This window comes from Psittacula echo (genome assembly GCF_963264785.1).
Source record: "Psittacula echo genome assembly, chromosome: 2".
Lineage (NCBI taxonomy): Eukaryota > Metazoa > Chordata > Aves > Psittaciformes > Psittacidae > Psittacula > Psittacula echo.
Genome location: NC_137737.1, coordinates 93,553,454 through 93,575,120, shown reverse-complemented (window position 1 = coordinate 93,575,120; position 21,667 = coordinate 93,553,454). Strand labels below are relative to the sequence as shown.

The 21,667-nt window shown below is 40.4% G+C and overlaps 2 protein-coding genes across 5 annotated transcripts in view; one reads left to right on the top strand and one right to left on the bottom strand.

Moving 5' to 3' along the window:
* NDUFS6 (NADH:ubiquinone oxidoreductase subunit S6) overlaps positions 1-20,288 on the bottom strand; it is a 35,612-nt gene extending 15,324 nt beyond the window's left edge. The window contains exons 1-4 of one of the 3 annotated variants that reach the window (XM_080611518.1): positions 20,144-20,288; positions 19,142-19,195; positions 16,078-16,200; positions 14,047-14,190 (exon numbers count right to left, since the gene is read on the bottom strand). In XM_080611518.1, the coding sequence (XP_080467644.1) occupies positions 14,125-14,190; positions 16,078-16,200; positions 19,142-19,195; positions 20,144-20,272 (372 nt within the window). In that variant the 5' untranslated portion in view covers positions 20,273-20,288 and the 3' untranslated portion in view covers positions 14,047-14,124. Of the gene's footprint in view, positions 1-14,046; positions 14,191-14,211; positions 15,484-16,077; positions 16,201-19,141; positions 19,196-20,143 lie in introns of those variants that run through there. The other 2 variants (XM_080611517.1, XR_013956299.1) reach the window with 2 other exon arrangements.
* Positions 20,289-20,327: 39 nt separating this feature from the next.
* Positions 20,328-21,373, top strand: MRPL36 (mitochondrial ribosomal protein L36). 2 transcript variants are annotated; one of them, XM_080610272.1, is made up of 2 exons: positions 20,328-20,375; positions 20,598-21,373. In XM_080610272.1, the coding sequence occupies exon 2, from the start codon at positions 20,608-20,610 to the stop codon at positions 20,929-20,931; it is 324 nt and encodes a 107-aa protein (XP_080466398.1). In that variant the 5' UTR covers positions 20,328-20,375; positions 20,598-20,607; the 3' UTR covers positions 20,932-21,373. The 2 variants fall into 2 exon arrangements, with proteins under 2 accessions (XP_080466398.1, XP_080466399.1); XM_080610273.1 differs by lacking the exon at positions 20,328-20,375 and adding an exon at positions 20,399-20,451.
* Positions 21,374-21,667: the final 294 nt, after the last annotated feature.

The window sequence follows — 21,667 nt, the reverse complement described above, 5'->3', positions numbered from 1 at the left end:
TTTGAAGACTGGAGTGACATTTGCTTTCCTCCAGTCCTCAGGCACCTCTCCCGTTTCCCAAGACTTGGTAAAGATGATGGAGAGTGGTCTAGCAATGACTTCCGCCAGTTCCCTCAGCACCCGCGGGTGCATCCCATCTGGACCCATGGATTTATGGATGTCCAGATTGATCAACTGGTCCCTAACCCATTCCTCGTCGACTAAGGCAAACTGCTCCAGTGACCTGACTTCATCTGAGGTCTCAGGAGTACAGGGCTCTTCAGGACTGCCTCCGGCAGAGTAGACTGAGACAAAGAAGGCATTCAATAACTCTGCCATCTCTGTATCTTCTGTCACCAGGGCACCCATCCTGTTCACCAGTGGGCCAACCTTGCCTCTGGCGTTAGTTTTATCAGCTATGTATTTGAAAAAGCTCTTTCTGTTGTCCTTGACCCCTCTTGCCAGATTTAATTCTAAGGAGGCCTTAGCCATCCTAGCTGCCTTCCTACATCCTCTAGCAGCAGCCTTATATTCCTCCCGAGTGGCCAGCCCCTCCTTCCATGACCTATAAACTCTCCTCTTCCACTTGAGCATACCCAGCAGTTCCTTATTTAGCCACGCAGGTCTCCTGGCCCTCTTCCTTGACTTCCTACGTGTTGGGATGCTCCGCTCTTGAGCTTGGAATAAGCAATTCTTGAATGTCAACCAACTATCTTGGGCCCCTTTACCTTCAAGCAGCCTTGCCCATGGGATTTCCCCTAGCAATCGCTTGAAAAGGCCAAAGTTTGCCCTGCTAAAGTCCAGGGTTGCAATTCTACTTGCTATTCCACTGGTCCTACCACACAAGATCTTGAATTCCACCATCTCGTGGTCGCTGCAACCAAGACAGCCCTCAACCTTTACTGTACCTCTCCCATTCACTGCTCTTAATAGGTAGACCACAAAATACTAATAAATAGGTTTCATTTTGTTTGACTAATTAAACCCAAAAGCTAGAAAACAATTACAGATGTTTGCTAAGAAAATTAGGGCTTGTTCAGACTGAGGAAGAGAAGGCTGCGTGGAGACCTAATAGAGCTTTTCGGTATCCTATAAGGATGCTGGGGAAGGGCTCTTCATTAGGGACTGTAGTGATAGAACAAGGGGCAGCGGGTTAAAACTTAAACAGGGGAAGTTTAGATTGGATATAAGGAAGAAGTCCTTTACTGTGAGGCGTTGGAACAGGTTGACCAAAAAAGTTGTGAATGCTCCACCCTGGAAGTGTTCAAGGCCAGGTTGGATGGGGCTTTGAGCAACCTGGTCTAGTGGAGTGCCTCTGCCCAAGGCAGGAGGGTTGGAACTAGGTGATCTTAAGGTCCTTTCCAATCTGAACCATTCTGTGATTCTATGATTATGTATGTTTTGCTTGCCTTCCTTTTGTCAGGCTTGTATTTAATCTGTTTTGGTTTACATATAGTTATACCAGAGTCTTACAGAGAAGGATTATTATTTCCTTGATCACAGCCCAGGACATCAATATCTTTGAATCTGCCACTTTTTCTATAGCTACACATAACTGCAATTTATCTAAAAATGAATTTTTGTTTGGGAAAATTCTGTTTACATAAAATGTTCATTTTGACCGTTCATTTATCTTTTCTGATTATTTAATTTAAAATATGCATGGAGAATAAGTACAATTATTCTTCTAGACAGTTCTGAGGCTTTTTTAAATAGTTTTCAAGGTCTTCTATTTGTGTCAGGTATTGAAATTTTTCTAAAACTTCCTCCATGTAACTTGCATAGGTATTTTCTGTATTATGGGGGGAGAGGGGGGAAATCAGACAAAAATGTAGAGCAAAGTTTGCTGCTGCTTTCCCCCAGATACTCACTAGCTTTTTCACTACTTCTTTCCCTATCCAGTACATTTCACTGTCTTTAATTCTCTTTTGTTTCTACTTTTATGTCATTTATGAATGGTTTATGTCAAGACTTAAGTGCTTTTAAAATGGAGCAGACTATAATGAGGTACAGATTACACGATTTAAAATACATTTTCTTTGTCACCATTGTAAAAAGCCACAGAAGTATACAGAAGATATACAGGAACCATAGATGTACACAGAAGATGTATATATCTCTAAATCTTTCCTATACCCCAACATGCACACACATTTTTCTTGGCATTTTATATTCAAAAGTAATAAAGTCGGACAGAAAATATTTCACAGGTGACCTGCTGCCAAGAAGAATTTGAATTATTTTTGGTCATTTTGAGTTATGAGGTCTCAAGATAAAAGAAAGGAACATTAAGAATAAGCCATTAAGTCACTTAAGCAAACAGTCCTAAAGGAGTTTACTGCTAAAGTGAACCACATTTCACTGTCCCTCTACCTGCTGTAATGGATGATACATGAAGCACTTCAGATAGTACCATGGGGTTCAGAGTTATGAGCTGACAATGTGACTTCCCTTGGCTTCTCTGGCAAGCCACCAAAAAAAGTATTAAATCACTGTGGGTTTGTTTCCCCCCTCAACTTTTTCCAGCTGCCTAATACACATATATGTTTTGACTTGAATGGCATAAGGCTCTTTTCTCCCACCCTTCATAATGAAGAAAATACTGCATCATGGTTGCTTTGTAACTAGTTAAGATTTACCAACATGGAATGCTACCCATATATTTGTAAAAATATTTTACAAATATCCATATAGTGCAATCCTCATACAATGAACACCACTCAATGCAGACGGTACAGAAAGTAAAAAGCAGAAATAAAAAGAAAATATTTAAAGCTTATTCTGTCATACTGACCAGTTTGGCTTTGTTGCATGCACTCCAACTCCAACTTTTAAATAAAATTAAATAGTTGTAAAGGAAAGGAAGAAATTAAGTTTATTCTGTCCTTTTTTAACATGAGACCTTATTTGGAAAACTAGGCAGGATACAGAGAACATGGCAATTACAGAATTACAGCACATAAAAATCAGATGCCCAAATCCAAGACCAGAAATCTTAGTGCTAATATTTCCTATATAGTAAAAGATGCAGAAGATGAACAGATCAACTTATAGACTTGGCCTGACAACAGCCAGTGAGCTGAAGACAGAAAGAAAGAGAAGGGGTGGGGAGGAAGGGGGCATATGTGTTTGTACTCAGAGTCCAGAAAACACAGCTTGTGTTTCTACCTCAGTTGTCATTACCCTAGCTGTATAATAGCCAAGTTCTCAGAACATTTAACAAAAGAACCAAAGCTCTGATGTCTGTTAACATTACTTGAATATTTGCATTGTCAGCCCTTGTGTTACTAAGCATACCTTACACAACAAAGTACTCTTACCGTAAGAAAGCAGCCCTATCCAACCTTCTGCTAACATTTGCCACCACCCAAGTACTCAGAATTTGAAAACTGAAAAAAAATCAGTCACAAGCCGGAAAATGAGGGGTTTCAGCTGTTATGAACTAATAAATAAATAAATCCTGGTTTGGGTCTTACTGCCTCCACCACAAACACGTACATCCAAATATTTGCAAAATCACAAAAAAAACCCCAAACCCTGACATTTTCAGCATTTTTAGTAATTAAGAACACTGGATAAAAGCTTGCTTTAAAAGTGGGTAGCAGATCATGTTCACAAATAACTACATAAAAAGGACATGGAACTGTTGGAACAAGTCCAGAGGAGGGCCACGAGCATGATCAGGGGACTGGAGCAGCTCCCGTATGAAGACAGGCTGAGAAAGTTGGGGCTGTTCAGCCTGGAGAAGAGAAGGCTGCGTGGAGACCTCATAGCAGCCTTCCAGTATCTGAAGGGGGCCTACAAGGATGCTGGGGAGGGACTATTCATCAGGGACTGTAGTGACAGGACAAGGGGTAATGGGTTCAAACTTAAACAGGGGAAGTTTAGATTGGATATAAGGAAGAAGTTCTTTACTGTTTGGGTGGTGAGGCACTGGAATGGGTTGCCCAGGGAGGTTGTGAATGCTCCATTCTTGGCGGTGTTCAAGGCCAGGTTGGATGAGGCCTTGGGTGACACGGTTTAGTGTGGGGTGTTCCTGCCCATGGCAGGGGGGTTGGAACTAGATGATCTCAAGGTCCTTTCCAACCCTAACTATTCTATGATTCTATGATTCTATGATCATAACAAAACAACTGAAATAAAAAATAAAAACAGGGAATAGAGAAAATGTTTTACACAAATTAATCAAAACTTAGAGAACAGAGGACACAAGGAAAAATCCATATTGTAAAAGATATAAAGCCAGAAAATGCTCTGAGTACATTAGGAGAAGTTTTAGCCTATTGTTATATTTCTATGATTAGATGAAATTAGAAATAGCTAGATGGCAGATTTCAAAAAGCTGTTCCAAATGAGGAAATCCTTGTCAAACAAGAATGTTTCTCATTAGGCAATGCCTGACACCAAACAAAACAGTTATTGAGAATTAGAAAGAAATACAAAGCCATGTCTTATTATGCAAATATTTGCAGAGGATTGAAAAAAAAGACAGAAACAGAACTGCTTACAAAGTGATTTGAACCACTCAGCTGAGCGCATCTAAGCTCAATGAAATTTCATACAATCAAGTGCAAGGTCACACAGTCAGGAACAGAACTAGCATACAGAATAAATATACTGCATAGGAACTGCAATGAACAAAGATCTAGAGGGCACAGTAGACAAGCAAGTCTGCATAAGCTTCCAGCACTACGCTATCCAAGAAGGTGAATCTTCCTTAAATATAACAGGGATTCCCTCCCCGCTATTATATTTATGCATGCAGCAGCAATGTGCTTGATGCTACGTTATTATATTCACTGTAGCTAATCATATTTTAAGGTGTTGAAAAATTGCTGAGCGTTGAGTCACAAAAAAATAAACCCTCATTTTGTGCATCTTAGCAAAAGAAAACAAAGGTTACAGGATACAGCATATAAAAACCTTCACGGAGGTAAAATAACAGATGCTAATCATTTTCTTTTAATGGAGCAGGAAACAGTAAGAATGACCAGCAAGATGCTGCCATCAACAGCGACTTTAAATACCACCATATTAGCTTTCTTGAAATTTTTCTGAAGGCTTACTTGTGTTCCAAGAAGTTAGACCTGTCAATATCAATGACATTGAAAGCTCTTCAGCCAATTGTTTTCAATGTTATCCAGTCCTACAAGTCTAAAGGTCTTTACTGGGAGTATATGCCTAACACCTTTCCATTTACCACTGGAACAGAGTATGTTTCATCAGCATATATATAAATATCAGCTGGTTTCCAATCACAGGATATTTTTTGTTAAACATTTTCTTTCTGTTGAATAATTCTGGTATTTTTTTCTCATTAATCCCTCTATGAGGGATTATTGTTTGCTTTTTGTTTTGGTTTGTTTGTTTGTTTTAAAATATACTTTAAAAATCCTTCCAACTGCTTTTAGCATTAATATAGATGTTTCACTAGTATGTACAGGTTCCCCTAATATTGTCTTGGGCTCCCTCCAAATGTCTCAGTGTGATGATTTCTAATTTATGCTAACTGACATCAACATCAGACATTTCATGATTAAACAATAAACACTTTATTCCAGGGTTGTTCTTGAGGAAAATGCTATTATCCAGCACAGAAGATGCTGAATGCTTGCTACTTCATAAAAGCCATAGAAAACCTGAGAAGCCACTGTAATCCAGAGTGGCATTTAAGAGGGTAAGCAAAGCTTACAGAAGCACAAGCCTCTTCATTCCAGAATCTGGTATAGTATCAAGGCACCACAAAAGCAATACTGACAAAAATAAAATTACCATAACTTTTGGAGGCTGGGACTTAATTTTGAATGGGAACAATCCTTTTTCATTTTCATCTCAAAAAGTAGCGCAGATTTCACCTATGTTCTCTCAAATGAGAACAGATATGAAGTCCTTTAACTGAGCATATCCTAAAGCATTGACTTCCTTTTACTTTAGTTTGTCTGGCTTTGTTAGACGCCCAGCAGATGATGACAATTCTTCATCAGGATAAACATCAGGATTTGAGGTTTGGTCTTTTCCCACATAGCTATAAGCAAGAGATTCTTTTGCAACAGCAGAATTCAAATCCCCATCATTCAGACTACTAGAGTATTTTTCTAGGAAAACAAAGTTCAAGTCCTTCCTGTGCCTTACTCAGAACAAGGTCTGGAAGATATCTTTAACAGCATCACTGTACAACGGAACCAGTGTCTCTGGCCTGATACATATTTCATTTCTATGATTGAGAATGGACCACTACCTTTGTAACACAGGACATACATAATGGCTTCCAGATTTCAACCTTGTTTCAATTAATACACATTTTCACAAATATCAACCTTAAAAATAAGAGTCAAGAGTGCTGCAGAATCTACTGCAGTCCTTGGTAAATCACTCACACTGTTAAGCCTCCTTCCCCCTTGTCTGAATCTGCTTATCTAGAGCTTCCAGCCACTAGATCTTATCCTTTTTAGCCAAACTAAAGATGCCATTATCAAGGTTTTGTTTCCTTCATTTGTACTGGTAGACCCTCATCAAGTAATCTTTTAACCTCATTTATGAAGAAGTGCAAAGATGAAGCTTGTTAGATCTTTCATTACACAACGCATTTCCTACTCTTGTAATTAGTGCCATGGCTTTCTCTGAACTTTCTCTAATTTAGCCATTTTAATTAATGAACCACAGACCTCAAACTGGACACAGTATTCAAGAAACAAATGCACTCACATCAAATTCAGAGAGATATGCCTACTCAGTACATCTCTATTTATCCCTCCAAAGTCCGTAAAAGTTATTCATGACACAGAATTGAACTGGAAACTCAAACTGATTTGATGATCAACAAACTCTCCCAGTCATATATAATAGTCATTGTTTCCTGCTACCTGAAGTTATTAAGGCTGCTACTTGCACAGGATAAATCGCGACTGAGGCTGTTACAGTTATCACTTCACAGAAGTACATTTTCACAATAAATACGGACAGCATTTTATTTTTCCTGTAAGGGTCATTGCATTGAAACACATTCAGCTTTGTGCCAACTTTGACTGGGTAAGTGGCAGCAAATAGTATCACTGCTGAATCCTCTTCTTTACTTAACAAGTCTTCAACCTTTCAATCCTTGGCAAACCATCAGTAGCTATCACGTGGTTTTTAGGGCACTGATAAGAAGGTAAGTGCCATAGGGTTGAGAAAGGATGCCATCAAGAGTGCAAGAGGAATGCGGCCTTTCAGCAATGAGTTTCATTTTACATTGACATTTTCACACCTAGGAATTAACTATCCTTTAATACATGTAAAACATGTGAAGTGCTGCTGCTTGATTATGCTAGACTTCCATTTCTGAATCAAAATATGGACTACTAAGTCTAATCCTCACAGAAATCAGCAGATATTACATTAACACTTTTAGCTTTATCAACCACTACTTCTAATTTCATCAAAAATACATCATGCTATCTTGACATGGTCTGGTTTTCCTATAACTCATGTTGATTGGCACTAATTATACAACACTTCTTTAATTCATTATTAATTAGGTTCCTTATTATTTTGCCCAGAAGTGATGTCAAGCTGACAGACATGTAATTATCCAGGTCATGCCTTTTACTGTCTTTGAATGTTGGCATGTTAGCTGGTTTTGTGCTGTTTCTCCAGTATTTCATAGCTTATCAAAAATCAACATTAATGACTCAGAAAGTTCATTGGACAGCCCTGTTGAAACTAATTATCTGGCCATGCCAATTTAAAAATGTCTAAATTTAGCCACTACTAAAGAACAATCCCTTGATTGCCTATTACTGGAAATTACAATTACATGATATAGCACATACATATTTTAATTTTCCTACCTTTTTACATCACCTATTTCACCACATCCCTCTCACATTAGACCAATGTATTAAACCATTTTCTGATTCTAAATTCTGTGCTTCTTATCGGCCTTAGCTATGTTTACTATTGGTCTCATTTGCCTTCTATTTTGTTCATTTTCCTTCAGCCTTTTACACTGTATGTATTACGCCCTAGTAGCTGTCCTCTGAACATGGGATAGTTTTTAATCCATGTGCCCTCCTTTAGAACCAGCTCTAAGCCAGCAAGTTGGGAAAAATGATCATTAAATGACTGAATTTTCAGTCTTTGGAGAAGTCGACAAGGTCAGCAAAACCTCCACCTTAGACTTCTGGAGGGCTGACTTTGGCCTGTTTAGGATGCTGATTGGCAGAATTCCTCGGGAAACATTACTGAAGGACAAGAACATCTTGGCCTGTATCAGCAATAGTGTGGCCAGCAGGGCCAGGGAAGGCATCATCCCCCCGTATTCAGCACTGGTAAGGCTGCACCTCGAATCCTGTGTTCCGTTCTGGGCCCCTCACTACAAGAGAGACATTGAGGTGCTGGAGCAGGTCCAGAGAAGGACAACAAAGGGTCTGCAGCACAAGCCTGATGAGGAACAGCTGAGGGCACTGAGGTTGTTTAGTCTGGAGAAGAGAAGGCTCGGGAGAACCTCATTGCTCTCTACAACTGCCTGAAAGCGACATGAGGGTTGGTCTCTTCTCCCAAGTAACAAGCACTAGGACAAGAGGAAATGGCCTCAAGCTGTGACAGGGAAGGCTTAGAGTGGATATTAGGAAAAACTTCTGTTCTGAACACTAAGAAGGTGTTCAGGCATTGGAACAGGCTGCCCAGGGAAATGGTGAAATCACCGTGCCTGTAAGTGTTCAAAAACGATGTAGATGAGGCCCGCAGCGACACACTTTAGTGGTGGTCTTGGCAGTGCTGGGGTAACAGTTGGACTTGATGATCTTACAGGTCTTTTCCAACCTAGCTGATCCTGTGAGTCTAAGTAAAATTTCCATGTAGCATGTCCAAATTTGTTTTAAAAAAAGCACAACTTTTCTTTTTAACCTAACTAAATACTCCCAAAAGAATCAGCTCATCATTATTTTCTGGCTTTTACAAATAACCATGATTTGGTCTTTCCAAAAGTCAATCCAACTTTTCCCTACCATTGAATTTTTTGTAGATCTCTATCATAACTCTAAGCAGATTAAAAGTCACAGAGTACTCAGCCTGTCCTCCCTTCTACAGAAAACTTTTACTTATTTGCCCTTCTCTAAGATTTTTCCCCATTCTAATATACAGGGTTTTTTTGTTTTTAATAGGAGGACCAGGACTGTACAGAAAATACAGTTTAGGCACCACTGTAACTGTTCTCTGTTTCACACTATTCTTTCCAAAATAATTCCTAATATATACTTTTCTCCTGACTCAACACTTCTCCTGTGCTTTGCTTACAGGAAGGTCATTACGGAGCACAGGCCAAGCAAAATACACCCAAGCATGTGTTCTGGCTTGACATCCAGTCTTCATAACTGGAGATAACAACTGTGGACTACATTGCAACATTCATGTGTACAGAAATGGTCAGTAATCCTTTTGCCAAGGGCTGCTAGGAATAAAACCCAGCCAGCTCAAACATCTCACCCTTCCTTCCCAAAAATCCAAGCAACCCATCCTCCTCAAACATAAACAGAGCCAACTTGAACTCCCATCCAGAAATCTGGGGAACTCAGTTACCAGATCTGAAAATACCAGATTTCACCACATCCAGTTCATAGGCACCTAGACCAAGTATTTTAAATCTCTAGAAACATACGTGAGAGCCTCTCAGAGCAACTTAGACCAATAGCAGGAACAAGTATCCAAACAAACTTGAGGTAAGTTTATAAAACAATACATTAATCAACAATATTAGGTAAGAAGCTTCTCCCATGTGTAGACAAGCAATAGCCTTGCTCCTGATCCTCATGGTTATGAATGACTAGTTGACAGTACGTTCAAGCATTAGCTCCTGTATCCCCGCTCTGCACATCACTCAGCTTGTTTTTAAAAAAATCACCAGAATGTTATGTCCCAAGTAAATACACTACATCAGGCTTCTAAGATTGAAATTTGTTTTCTCCACTGGAGATACAAGGGGAGAAAATTAACATAGAAGCCTGATAGTGTTTTCATTTCACGACTGGATTCACACTGCTTAGAGTTAAGAACTTCTTGGTTGAAAACTAGCACTCACTAAAATGACACATCCACTAGAAAATGCTGTTGATAGCATTTGTCCTGGCACACAGTTGCCAAGGCATCAATAAAAATGCATGCACAGCATGCTACTGCAAGGACTTCCCAAAGCAGGATGTTGTATCAGCATATGATATATGGATAACTGCAGTTATGCATATTCTCACAGCATTTGGTCACACAGAGGGAAACTAACAGCCTCTTAAAAAAACAAGAGGAGCTCGAAGACAATGTTCCCAGTGCTCCATCACCTCATTTCCATACTGCACAGGTTACTACCTGGTCCCTCAGTTGCACTTCTATGATCTGTTCTTCCACATAGCAGTTTTTGCTTTGTCAGGTCAACTTCTGACACCTGAATACTGAGGATTTTGGACGGAGATGAATGGCAATGCAAACCTGGAATAATAGATAATGACTGTATAACTTTCAGATGCAGAAAAATGTTCCTGCAACTGTCAGTTAAATTCACCATATCTCAAACATATCTGAGCTCTATGAGCTGCTCTGCACATGGAAAAACTGATAATAACACTCCACTTGTAACCTCCCACTGCAGTCAGTCAGCAGAAAATGATTTGGGGTCTGGAAAACCTGGAATGAAAGCTGTCACAAGGTGGACATGCAAAGTCTTCAAGGCACATCTTGTTGCATGTGCTGCTAACACTGAACAATGCTTGACAAAAATACATGTGAACTCATTCACAGAGTGACATTTACAGCAATGAAACCTATCACATTTTTAATTGTTCGGGGTTTTTTTTGTCTACTGTATCACCTCAGATTATGAAAACTGAAACTGCTGTTCTTCCCTAGTCATACAAGTCCAGTGGACCTCTGGAGAGGGAGCCACATCATAATTTGCACCATGAACACTATGACAAGGTGAATGCAGGGCCATTTTTTTCCTGAGCAATTACTCCATTGGCAAGACTGAATTGTTAGATGTGCTCCTCAGGGATCCCTAGCTTTAAATTTAGGTGGCATACTTGGAGACCACCACAGAAAAATTGAATTGCCTCTCAAATCAACACAGACCAATAGCAGGAACACACCAAAGAAAGCCAACAATGTGGATATTATAGAACCAAATATTTCAATAGCTATAACAGTATGCTGTGTTTTCTCTGGTACTTGCAAGAGCATTAAATTAAAAGTGCAATTATTACTGACAGGTGGGAGTAAAGAGTATAGGGATACTATCTGCTGATTTGGAGAAGCTTGTTGCAAGAGCAGCTTCAGAGTACAGTGAGATGCCACGGGACTGAAAGACATTTTTAAAAAGGTGAGCTTGCATATTATGCTGCAGTCATAGTAGTGCTTTTTGCTTTTGTGAACAAACAGGACTCACCTTGTAAATTCATTTTAGTTTTTAATTAGGAAACTGACAGTTACCAAGTAATATGGGGAAAGCGTAGATAGTCCTTATTTGTTTTCGAAGTTTAAACACGTAAGTGATTTTCATCAAGAAAAGCTTCACATGTGGCAGTAAAGGGAAAAACGCCTATGTGGTTCTAATAGGTAAAGGCAACATACAGTTTTTAAGACAAGCTACACATCAATGTATACTTCATATTTCCACAGCAACAGAGTATAAACTATCATTTGCACTCTGGTTATTGGAGAATAAGAGACTATAGCTCCAGCCTGGATAAATTATCTACAAGGAACAAAACAGTGATTGATAGAATTTAAGTCTGAAAGTTTTATTCCATGTTGCTTTCTAGTCTGAATTTATTGCCTGAAAACTGTAATGCTGATGTGGTGCATATGTGCTTTAGTCTGTCCTCACTTTGATACTGATGTGCTTTACTCTGTCCTCATAGATCCATTTTCACATGTATCTGCTTGTGAACACAGTAAAAGCTTTTGCCTTCCATCACTTTTTTTTTCTGCATATCAAGGTTGATCTTTCCACAGGTATGTGGACGGTGTGGCTCAAAGTGCAAAGCTTCATACAAACAACCGTTCCCAACTGGATACATAAACTTGGCACACAGGAAACTCTAAGAAGCAAGGTCTCAAGTTTTCCTATGAAGATCAACAGATTGAAGTAGACCTTCTCTGTTTCACTGTTGTCAAAAGCTTTGCATATCATGAGTACTTTAGGGAGAATATCCAAGAACAGCATTCCATAGTTGAAACCAACAGGATGGGATTTGTCTGGGTCCTCAGCAGATGCTGTGCCAATTTAAACATTGTTAATTTATTATGAGCAGCAGTGATCCAAGGAGATATATTATTCATAAGAAAAGCAAAGGCCCAAGGAAGAGGACCACATATGATTACTTGTTCCAAGTCTTTTTGCAGAGATGATTACACCATGAGAGAACTGTGCCAGCCAAAACGCGCTACAAACTGGTAGAGAGCCAGACTAAAATGCAACCAGATTTATACTTGAAGACAGACACTGCAAGTTCAAGTGATTATTTTATATTTAGAGCATGATATGGACTTACCAAAAGACCATTCATAATGTCTCATATATGCTCAGTTGACAGATCATTTGAATGAAAGAATCCTTTGCCATCTTTGTACATGCTTCAGGTGCTACTCAAAACACAACACACATTAAGTCTTCTTGAATTTGGCCACTACGCTAACATTACAAAACTACAACCATTGTATCAGCCATCTAGCCTCAATCAGACCCTGAGCTTATAGAGAAGTCAATGCTCAGTAACCAGTACTGAATTTACAATTCTTAGCTCTAGTATTACTTCCTAAGAAATTCCTAAGTCATGACGAAGAACGAAGGTCAGTTGGATGATCAATGAAACCAGCAGCCATGGACAGGAGAGAAAGAAAGGAGGAAGAGGGAGAAGAAACAGAAAGGGAGGTTATGCTTTTACAAGTGGAATGTATGCATGTGAGTATAGCCTCTAAACATACAACTTATACAGACAGAATAGTTCAGACCTTGCTGTAAGACTGACTGTGTTGGTTCAAATTCACCCATAAATTGACACAAGCAAGTTACGCAGCTGTAGGCCCACATAATTTGGTTCAACTTGATACCACCACATCAATTTAACTATAGTAATATAAACAGCAGGTTTAAAATCACTCATTAAAACTTTGGCCAAGCAGAAATTACTACCTGGGACCATGTTTCCTCACCAGCATTTTATGAAGTCAGTTACTGACAAATTAAAATGATCTCTGGAGCAAAAACCAAAGCTCTGACTCTCACTCTCCAGACACACACCCTGTTTGAGGGTCACTCTTACATAACGCGATGCTACACAACTGAAATTAAGCAGGAAGGTAGATGATGTCTAACAACCAGCCTCATACAGCCTAGATGGTGTTACACAGAGATGGATGCTCTCTTTGTCAGATTATTTGTATTAAAGACACAGAAGCTTCTCCCCGTAATAGAGCAATTCCCGCTTTCAGTCTGACAAAACCTAGTTCCCAAAGAGGTTTCAAGGGTGTGAAGCCCAAACAAAAATCAGATATTTATACTCTATCCTCTCAACTGGAGGACAAATGCTTATGTCCTCACCTTTCACATCTGCCAATTAGGTAGTTCTCCCGCTCATACTGATTATCATTCTAAGGCACTGTCTGTTTATTTTAATCAAGTAGCAAGTGTAGCTACTTAATTCAGGGATGACAGTTTTGCTTCCAGGAGTAAGTGTTATAATGCTAAGTATTGTAATATCTCTGCTTCCATTTGTGAATCTAGCTATAGATACTAGGCCATGAACAAATTAAGACTGTCAAACAATGCCAAGACAAACACCTAAGATAATTAATCCCCCAGTAAACATACATATCCAATTCAGTGTTGAAAAGAACACAAATCTACCAAGTACAACCCTAACCTATGCCGCAGCCAAATGCCACTTCCAAGCCTGCCAAACAAGGCAGGATATTTGTTCCATAAAAACCAAATTAAGCACAAAGAAGGTATTGTAATACCATTCAGCTCTCCAATACTTGACAACCCAGGTTTAAAAAGCTACAGACTGGACATTCCTAAACACAAACACTAATCTTGGGTTTCTAAATATATATTGTTTATTTATAGTTAAACATTAACATCTGAACAGAAATCTGCAAGCATGCAGGAACAATCTTTCAGTGATGTTTCTGTTTAAACTGAAGTCCGCAGTAGCCACACGTTCCAGTCTTTGTATCTTTGTCCTGCAAAAACATAAAAATACAAGAGCTGCTAGTTCCACTTCATAGAACCGTCAGAAATTACGGATTTTGTCTTACTTATATGTGCCACCTTAAAATAGACCAATATAGCTGAAGTACAGAGTTTAATCTTATTTGAAACAGTGGAAGCAAGGACAATGGTATGAGGTTCATGCTTGATTTCTGTTTCCTATGCAGCTTCCCTTTTGCAGGTCTAATCTCAACCAGGTCTAACCTCTACCAGGTCTAATCTCAACAATACAATTTTAAAGTCAGGTCAAGTGACATCTCTTCAGCAATAAAGCATACTCCTACCAAACTGGACATCTTAAGTAAGTTCAATTGTATCTGTTCCAATGTTCTGAAAAGTTCATGTCATAATTATTTGAATTCAGAATAGGATTTGGCTTTTCCAAATTGTATCTAGACAGGGATTTTGGCCAGTAATGTAAGCTACAGAGCTAGTTGCAGGAAGTGAAAAATTTCAGTAGGATTCTGGGAGGAATTCTGAAAGAAAACATTCTGGAGAAAAGGAGCAGTTACCACTGTATAAAATTTTATTCTTCTCTCCAAAAGACACATTGTATTTTTTAAAATTTAGAAGTGTGACTGACTGCAAGCTCTTGTTGCAGTCCTTCCTAACACAACAAAACACAAGACAGGAATCTTTTGTTATTTAGCAACATAACCATTTGAGTCATGAAATGGTTCCCCTTCCTTAATACAGGATTAGAAGTGAAAAAACCAGGCTACCATCCACCACCAAAAGCCTGGATTTCACTTTTTAGGGCTAGGGGAAACAAGGTGGTCTAATACTATTCTCCCTGTTTGCTGAAATTAGCTTTCAAGAAGTAAACCACAGACATCTTGTAATTTGATTGTTAACACAAAAAGACCACAAAATTCACAAAAAACCTAAGGCATTCTTCAAGAAGAGCATGGCACAAGTCAAACAAATCAATATAAATGCAGTGTGCTGAAGAAGTCAATGTAAGGCTGAAGAACACAAGCTTCCTAAGTGCTACGAATTAGAATCTCCAAGCATTTGACTTTGAATAATACAATATTCTTACTTTGTTCAAAATAGAAACGCTTGTGATTATAGTTAGGAATCACAACAACACTAACACTAAAGTACCCCAGCTCTCCTCCACCATTGTTTTGGCTTTTAAGCAAATGTTAAATTTTGGGTGAGCAAGCAAAGATTTTCAGACATTTGCAGTCAGGGTCTGCCAAAGAACAGTATCTAAGCAACAAGTCATTGCCGATTCCACCGAGGTCACAGGACAGCAGCCTCTAGAATAAGAATACACTGGAAAGCATCACTACTGTCAAGAGGAGGATAAGACAACATTTATTCTTCATTGATTCTCTGACCATGACTGAAACGTTTAATCTTTGGAACTACCAAGATTCTGAAAGACTGAAAGAGGGGTTGGTTGGTTTAGGGTTTTCCCCCTCCCCCTCTTCTTTTCCTTGAACTTGCAAGGTTCAAAATAAACTGCATGTTCCTAACAATGCTGCAATTGTATCCTAAATCTACACCACAGTGGCATTTAAATAATTAAGGGTAAGTGTCTGAAAATACAAGCAGCATGTTATTTTTTGCTCTCAGGGCACTGCTTGTTCATACTGCTTCAGTTAAGCTCTTAAAAAAAATTAAATTACTGTCTTATCAAACAAATCAAAATTTCAAAAAGAAATTTCTGCCACTTCAAATGGAAGCCCTCTAACTCTTCTGACTAGAAATCTTAATTTTACATTAGGCATTATATAAAATGAGCATGGCAGGCTCCTTTTACTTTGTTAAACTAGCATGCCCAAAAGTAGACAAACTTACAAACAAGAATCTACAGGCAAAACATCCTATATGCAGAACAAAGATATTACCAAGTTTATGTACACTTTAGGATGTCCCAAAGCTCCACCACCACCATCACATGATATCACTCTGCTTTCAACTTCACTCACAGGCTGCTCTGCTATCAGATCAATCGCAAAATTCTTGTTCACCTGAAAGAGAAAAAAAGCAGCTTTGAGATACCTTTCCCACTCAGACAGAAAGCAATTACCATTTACTGCTTCCACAAGCAGTTCCACTACAGCCACCTTGAGAATTTCCTTCCTGAGTTTCCTCCCACCTACTCTACCAACTTTTAGGCTGTGCTATAAGTGACTACATGTCTCTACTGCATGGTCAACTCTGAAAAAGTAATCCCTTTCCCCTGATACACCGGCCACATCAGTGCTCAGGTTTACAATGTGACCTAAGCAGATTCGGGAGAGAGGTGAGCAGGACCAAGCAGGCAAGAACACAAGATATTTAACTGACACTGTCTCTGTATTGTGTTTTAGTGACTACCTGATAAAACTGCAAAAGACTCACTGCTGATAAAAATAATAGTGGGACAAGGAAGGTCAGGAGTGAGATAAAAGAACTGCTGGTAATTTACAGCCTCTCAGCACGCATCTTATTCTATCACTACACAGGAATCCATGAACAGGGTACATAACAGAGTCAGAAAGACAAACTGTTCAGCATTAGAAAAGATGTGCCATTCTGTAAACCCATCTTATAAACACTTCCTGAATACGCACATCAGTGACAAGTATGGCTTTTTCCTAAGTCACACTGGCATGGCCTGGCAAATGTACCTACCTCTGGGCAGACCTGCAACACAGCAACTTGTGCCTCAGCAGGACCTGCAGCATCCAGCCACAGCGCTTTCCTCCCTCATCTGCACCAGCCTCTTCCAACATGTCCCGAGCCAGCAGTGAGCAGACAACCCCTCCTACCACTCATGTAAACATGCTCCAGGAGGAGCCAGCTTTTTCAAAGGCGATGTTATACATGCAGAAATGTAAAATAATACACACACACACAAAGAAGGCACTATTTAACGATCTGTGTGTAAGGCTCAAACATGACGATATTTGAATGAAGATGACATTCTTAAGAAAAACATGAGTCCCTAAGAACTACAATGATACTTTTATATAGTTCTATACACAGCAACTTAGGATCTATCATCAAGCCTCCAACTGAGTCCTCCCAAAATGTGCATTTTTCGTATAGCAGTTGAAAAGTCAGTTTTCCCAACAACAAGATCTTCTTCACCTAAGGAAGATGCTAGCTAAATAAAGTTAACAAAAACCATTTTTTTGGTATTGAAGCAAACTGGGACCATCAAGAATCTTACAGGCTGGGGCCTGCATCTGCAAGTCACATGTAATCTTTGCCAACCTTCAATGATTTTTACTGCTGCTTTCAATAATGCTCAAAACTGTGCATCCTTTATTTCATGCTGAAAGAAGAGGGAGATACCATCATGGTGCACCACTGCTTCAAGATCAGAAGCTTAACTCCAGTCTTCACAACATTTCTGAGACACAGTACAATATTCAGACTACAGATGTGGCTGTGAAACCCTAACACTAGCAGCTGAAATACACTAGCGAGTAACAGCAAAGCTCCTAGAGAGAGATCCCATCAGTAAGCACAGATGAGGATCATTTCAGTATTTAACAGGTAAATTTTCTTCCAATTTCACAATTAAACCCTAGCATTAAACCTTGCTCAGCAGATTTAAAGCTTGTCTTTTACTGGAGAAGGAGGATTCAGGCTGAACTGAAAACCCTGAGTGGTTCTTACCACAGAGAGTCTGAAATCAGCTGCTGACAAAGGCATATCAGAGGGACCAATGTTCTATGGCGAATTAGGCTTAAGAAGTGTTTCGTACAAAAAGTACAGAAGTAGCATAAAATCAGCCATTGCATTTGGGAGAGACCTACTTTGCTACTATCCTCCCAGAAGTAAACTACTTCAGCATTTTAAGTGACATTTTCATTTAACTATTTCCCACGTAGAATCCTCATTTCTGCCACACAGCACAACTGTAGCGATATAAAGAAGTATACTCAATACAAAATCTCAAAAATCAGCATAATTACTTCAAGTTAATTTAGGAAGGGAATAATTACACAAAACTGCATTAAAAATCTATCACACCTTATATTTAATGCCTCGACTATATACACACATTTATAGCATTAACACTAAGGCACTCATCAGATGCTCAGGCACTGAAGAATACAATTTAGCTGAAACAATGTCTGTTTCTCTCCCTAAGACCAGCAGATGCCTAATGGAGCAGCACTGTTCGAACATTAGAGAGAACTCTGTGCCAAAGGACTTATAATTTCACATACCCGCTCTATTGATAAGCAACAGTAACAGGCACACCAGATAACTTCACAGTCCATTTGGCTGATGCTGGTGTTACTTGACTTTGCCTTTGAGGCTTTGTTATTTCAGAATACTCTAAATTTTAGTTTTATCTGTTACATCACTGTGCAGCAAATGTGCTCCATGCTCTGGAAATGAAGTGGCCTCATTAAAAACTCAATTTAGGTAAAGCTCAGGATTTTAACTATGCAGAAGCAGATTAAGCTTCTAAACATGCATTTAAACATAAGTGTAGAAGCATAATTCAACAGGGCATTTAGTTATGTTATTTTCTGAACATAAACTGCACTAAAAACAAGCTTAAAATTTTCTTAAAACACATGTTTAAGATAGATTTAAGATGTTCAAATGCCTAAATGTAAGCACTTCACAGGTGCAGGCCAAGTTTTGAATTTCCCAAAAAGTAGAAAGGTACACAGAAATTACTATAAACTGTCTTAAAATTAGAACTTTCAATGTAATGGAAAAACCACCAAAAACCAAAATCTATACCAGATTGGTTTTAGTAGGTTTCTGGGGTTGGTTGGTTTTTTTTTCTGGTTGTGGTTTTGGGAGTTGATTGGTTTACCATTTTGTTGCTGGGTTTTTTTTGGTGTTTAGGTTTGTTTGTTTAATGACACGCAAGTTGAGGACATCAATCATCAATATCAGATATAAGAAATCCCTCAAACTACACCCTCTACTATGACTAAAAGTAAAATGAGTTACCTCTTTTTGCCGTCCAACGAATCTAACTCTTCTATAATCCTTTTCATCATATACCTAAGAAATAAAATAAACTGGATTGATTTAAAAAGCAATAACAATAAATAAAGAACACAAAGGCTTACAGACTGTCAAGACTAAATAGTTGAAATGGTTTCCTCAGTTCCTAGCATTAGCATCATCTTACATGTATGTTCTGCACAGAAAATTTCTGTCACACAATAAAGTACATTTTAGGTTGGAAAATAGAAAAGAAAGGAGGAGGTGGGGTTAAAGCCAGTAAATAGAAGCCTTAGCTCTGACAATAGAGACAAATTAAAAATTATTTATAATGCTGTTCCTTGATCCCACACTGCCATCTCTAAGGTGGACTAAAGTAGGAAATTCAAGTTTCGTGTTTATTTATGTTCGGGTTCAGTAAGGACAGCGAGAACCTTGCTGCACTAGCTCCACCAGCCCTGCTTGTCTCCCATCTCTACAAGACACTACACAAGCCTCCCCAGCTCTCACGCTCAGTTTTGACACCGCAGATGAAAAGGAGTTACAAGGCACTGACACCAGGGTACTGACAGCAGGGTACCTCCTAACAACTCTCCACCCGTGTCAACCGTTGGACTCATACCACAGCACTTGGTAACAGTTAGTGACCTTGCTCCCAATTCATAGAATCATAGAATGGTTTGGGTTGGAAGGGACTTTAAAGATCATCCAGTTCCAAACCCCTGCATACGCAAGAACTCCTCACGCCGAACACATCACCCAAATTAACTCTTTTTTCTCTGAGACCGTGCGTACCTCTGCTTATATATCATTCAAGAACACCGATTTCCGCAGCGCATACTAGATGAAGCACACTACCGTGCCACTCGCAACGCCGGCAGTGCTTTTCCACAGGCACCAGCACGGTGGGATACGCGGCCCTGCCGCGCCCGCCCTCCCCAGCAAACGGAGGAGCAACACCGACCGCTGTGACGCCCTCCTCTCTCCGAGGCCCCGCACGCTCACCTGCCCGGTGTGCGTTACCAGCTCGCCGGTACCGGAGGCCCGCACACCGTAGGGCCGAGCAGTAACCGTCACCAACAGCGACCGGCGCAGCAACAGCAAGCGGCGGAAGGTCGCGCCGGGCGCCGCCATCTTGGACCAGACACGTGATCCCCCGCCGCCGGCTGGCGCAGGCGCGGCAGTTGCCCTTGTCCCGCCCCTCGCTGGTTTCCGAGCGTGTCTGGCGGGCCGTGGCGTGAGTGCATGCGCGGTGTGGGTCGAGGCGATGAGTGGGGGTCTTCGGCTTGAGGCGGGGGGTGGTGGTTGTGTCGGTCAGTGGTGGGTGCCTTCTGCTAGGGGCTAGGGACGGTGAAGGAAGGAGGGACAGGGAGGGTTGTTGTTGTAGTGTAGTGTAGTGTAGTGTAGTGTGGCGTGGCGTGGCGTGGAGTGTGTGTCCTCACAGTGCTCTATTCCGCAGGGTGCAGAGCATGCTGTCTCTCCTGGCTAGGGCAGTCGGGGGGCGGCTGGGCTCGCTAGGCCGCTCGCCCTTCAGTTCCTTGGCTCCGTGGTGGCGGACGGTGCTACTGCCCGCCCCGGTGAACCGGGCCCTGCCGCCGTGGTGCGGGGCGGCCGCTCCCCGCCCCCTGCTGGCCCTCCCGCCGCCGGCCGGGCTGGTGCCGCCGCTCGTCGCGGGGCTGAAAAGCAAAGTGTCGCTGAAGAGGCGCTGCAAGGACTGCTTCATGGTCCGGCGGCGGGGCCGGCTCTACGTGCTCTGCAAAACCAACCCCCGGCACAAGCAGCGGCAGCTGTAGCCCTGCAGCCAGAACGCCGCCGCGGGACGCCGGAGGGCAGAGAGTGAGCGCGGTGTTAGCCTCGAGTCCGGCTTTCCGTATCTCTGATGCTGACACCTAGCCTTCTGGCCAGCGGCATCTAGGAGCTGACTGCTGGAGACACAGATCGCCAGATGATGAAGGTGACAGCCTTTCATCTAAACGCTAAAGTAGAACGGGTTGAGTTCTTCAGGGCCCTTGCCGTAACTTCTGATCATGGACGCTGAGAAATGAAATGGAAAGCCACAACTTTTAGGATCTCTTGTTATCTTAGCCATGAAAATCACTTCTCTGTTAATTTAGTATGGGTAAAGCTGAATCATCTCGAGATGCATTTGTATTTAATTAAAGCATAATGAAAATAAAGTCTGTTGATGTGCATTATTACAATATACAATTAATCTTTCTTAAAACCAACACAAAACTCTAGATGTTGAAAGCTGTTATAGCAGAACCAATAGTTTCAAACTCAGGTGGGTTCCTAAGTGGTAAATAAATATATGTTGAAAGACACTGTTCTAGCTTTTGGCTTTGTTCATGGGTGAGGTAAAAATGTCTTGTAATTGTTAAGTTACAACACATAATCCCATGTAGCTTCAGTAATGCTAACTTAAACAACCCTTGCTGCTTGTCACTGTGGGTTTTGAGGGGAGATGATGGTGTTTTAGTTAGTATAAAGTTATCATTTTTTTTTTAAGTTCTAGTGTCTAAAATTGTC

What these genes read in the sequence shown, in the direction of transcription:
- MRPL36 (XM_080610272.1), top strand. Translation starts at nt 20,608, where the DNA reads ATGCTGTCTCTCCTGGCTAGGGCAGTCGGGGGGCGGCTGGGCTCGCTA.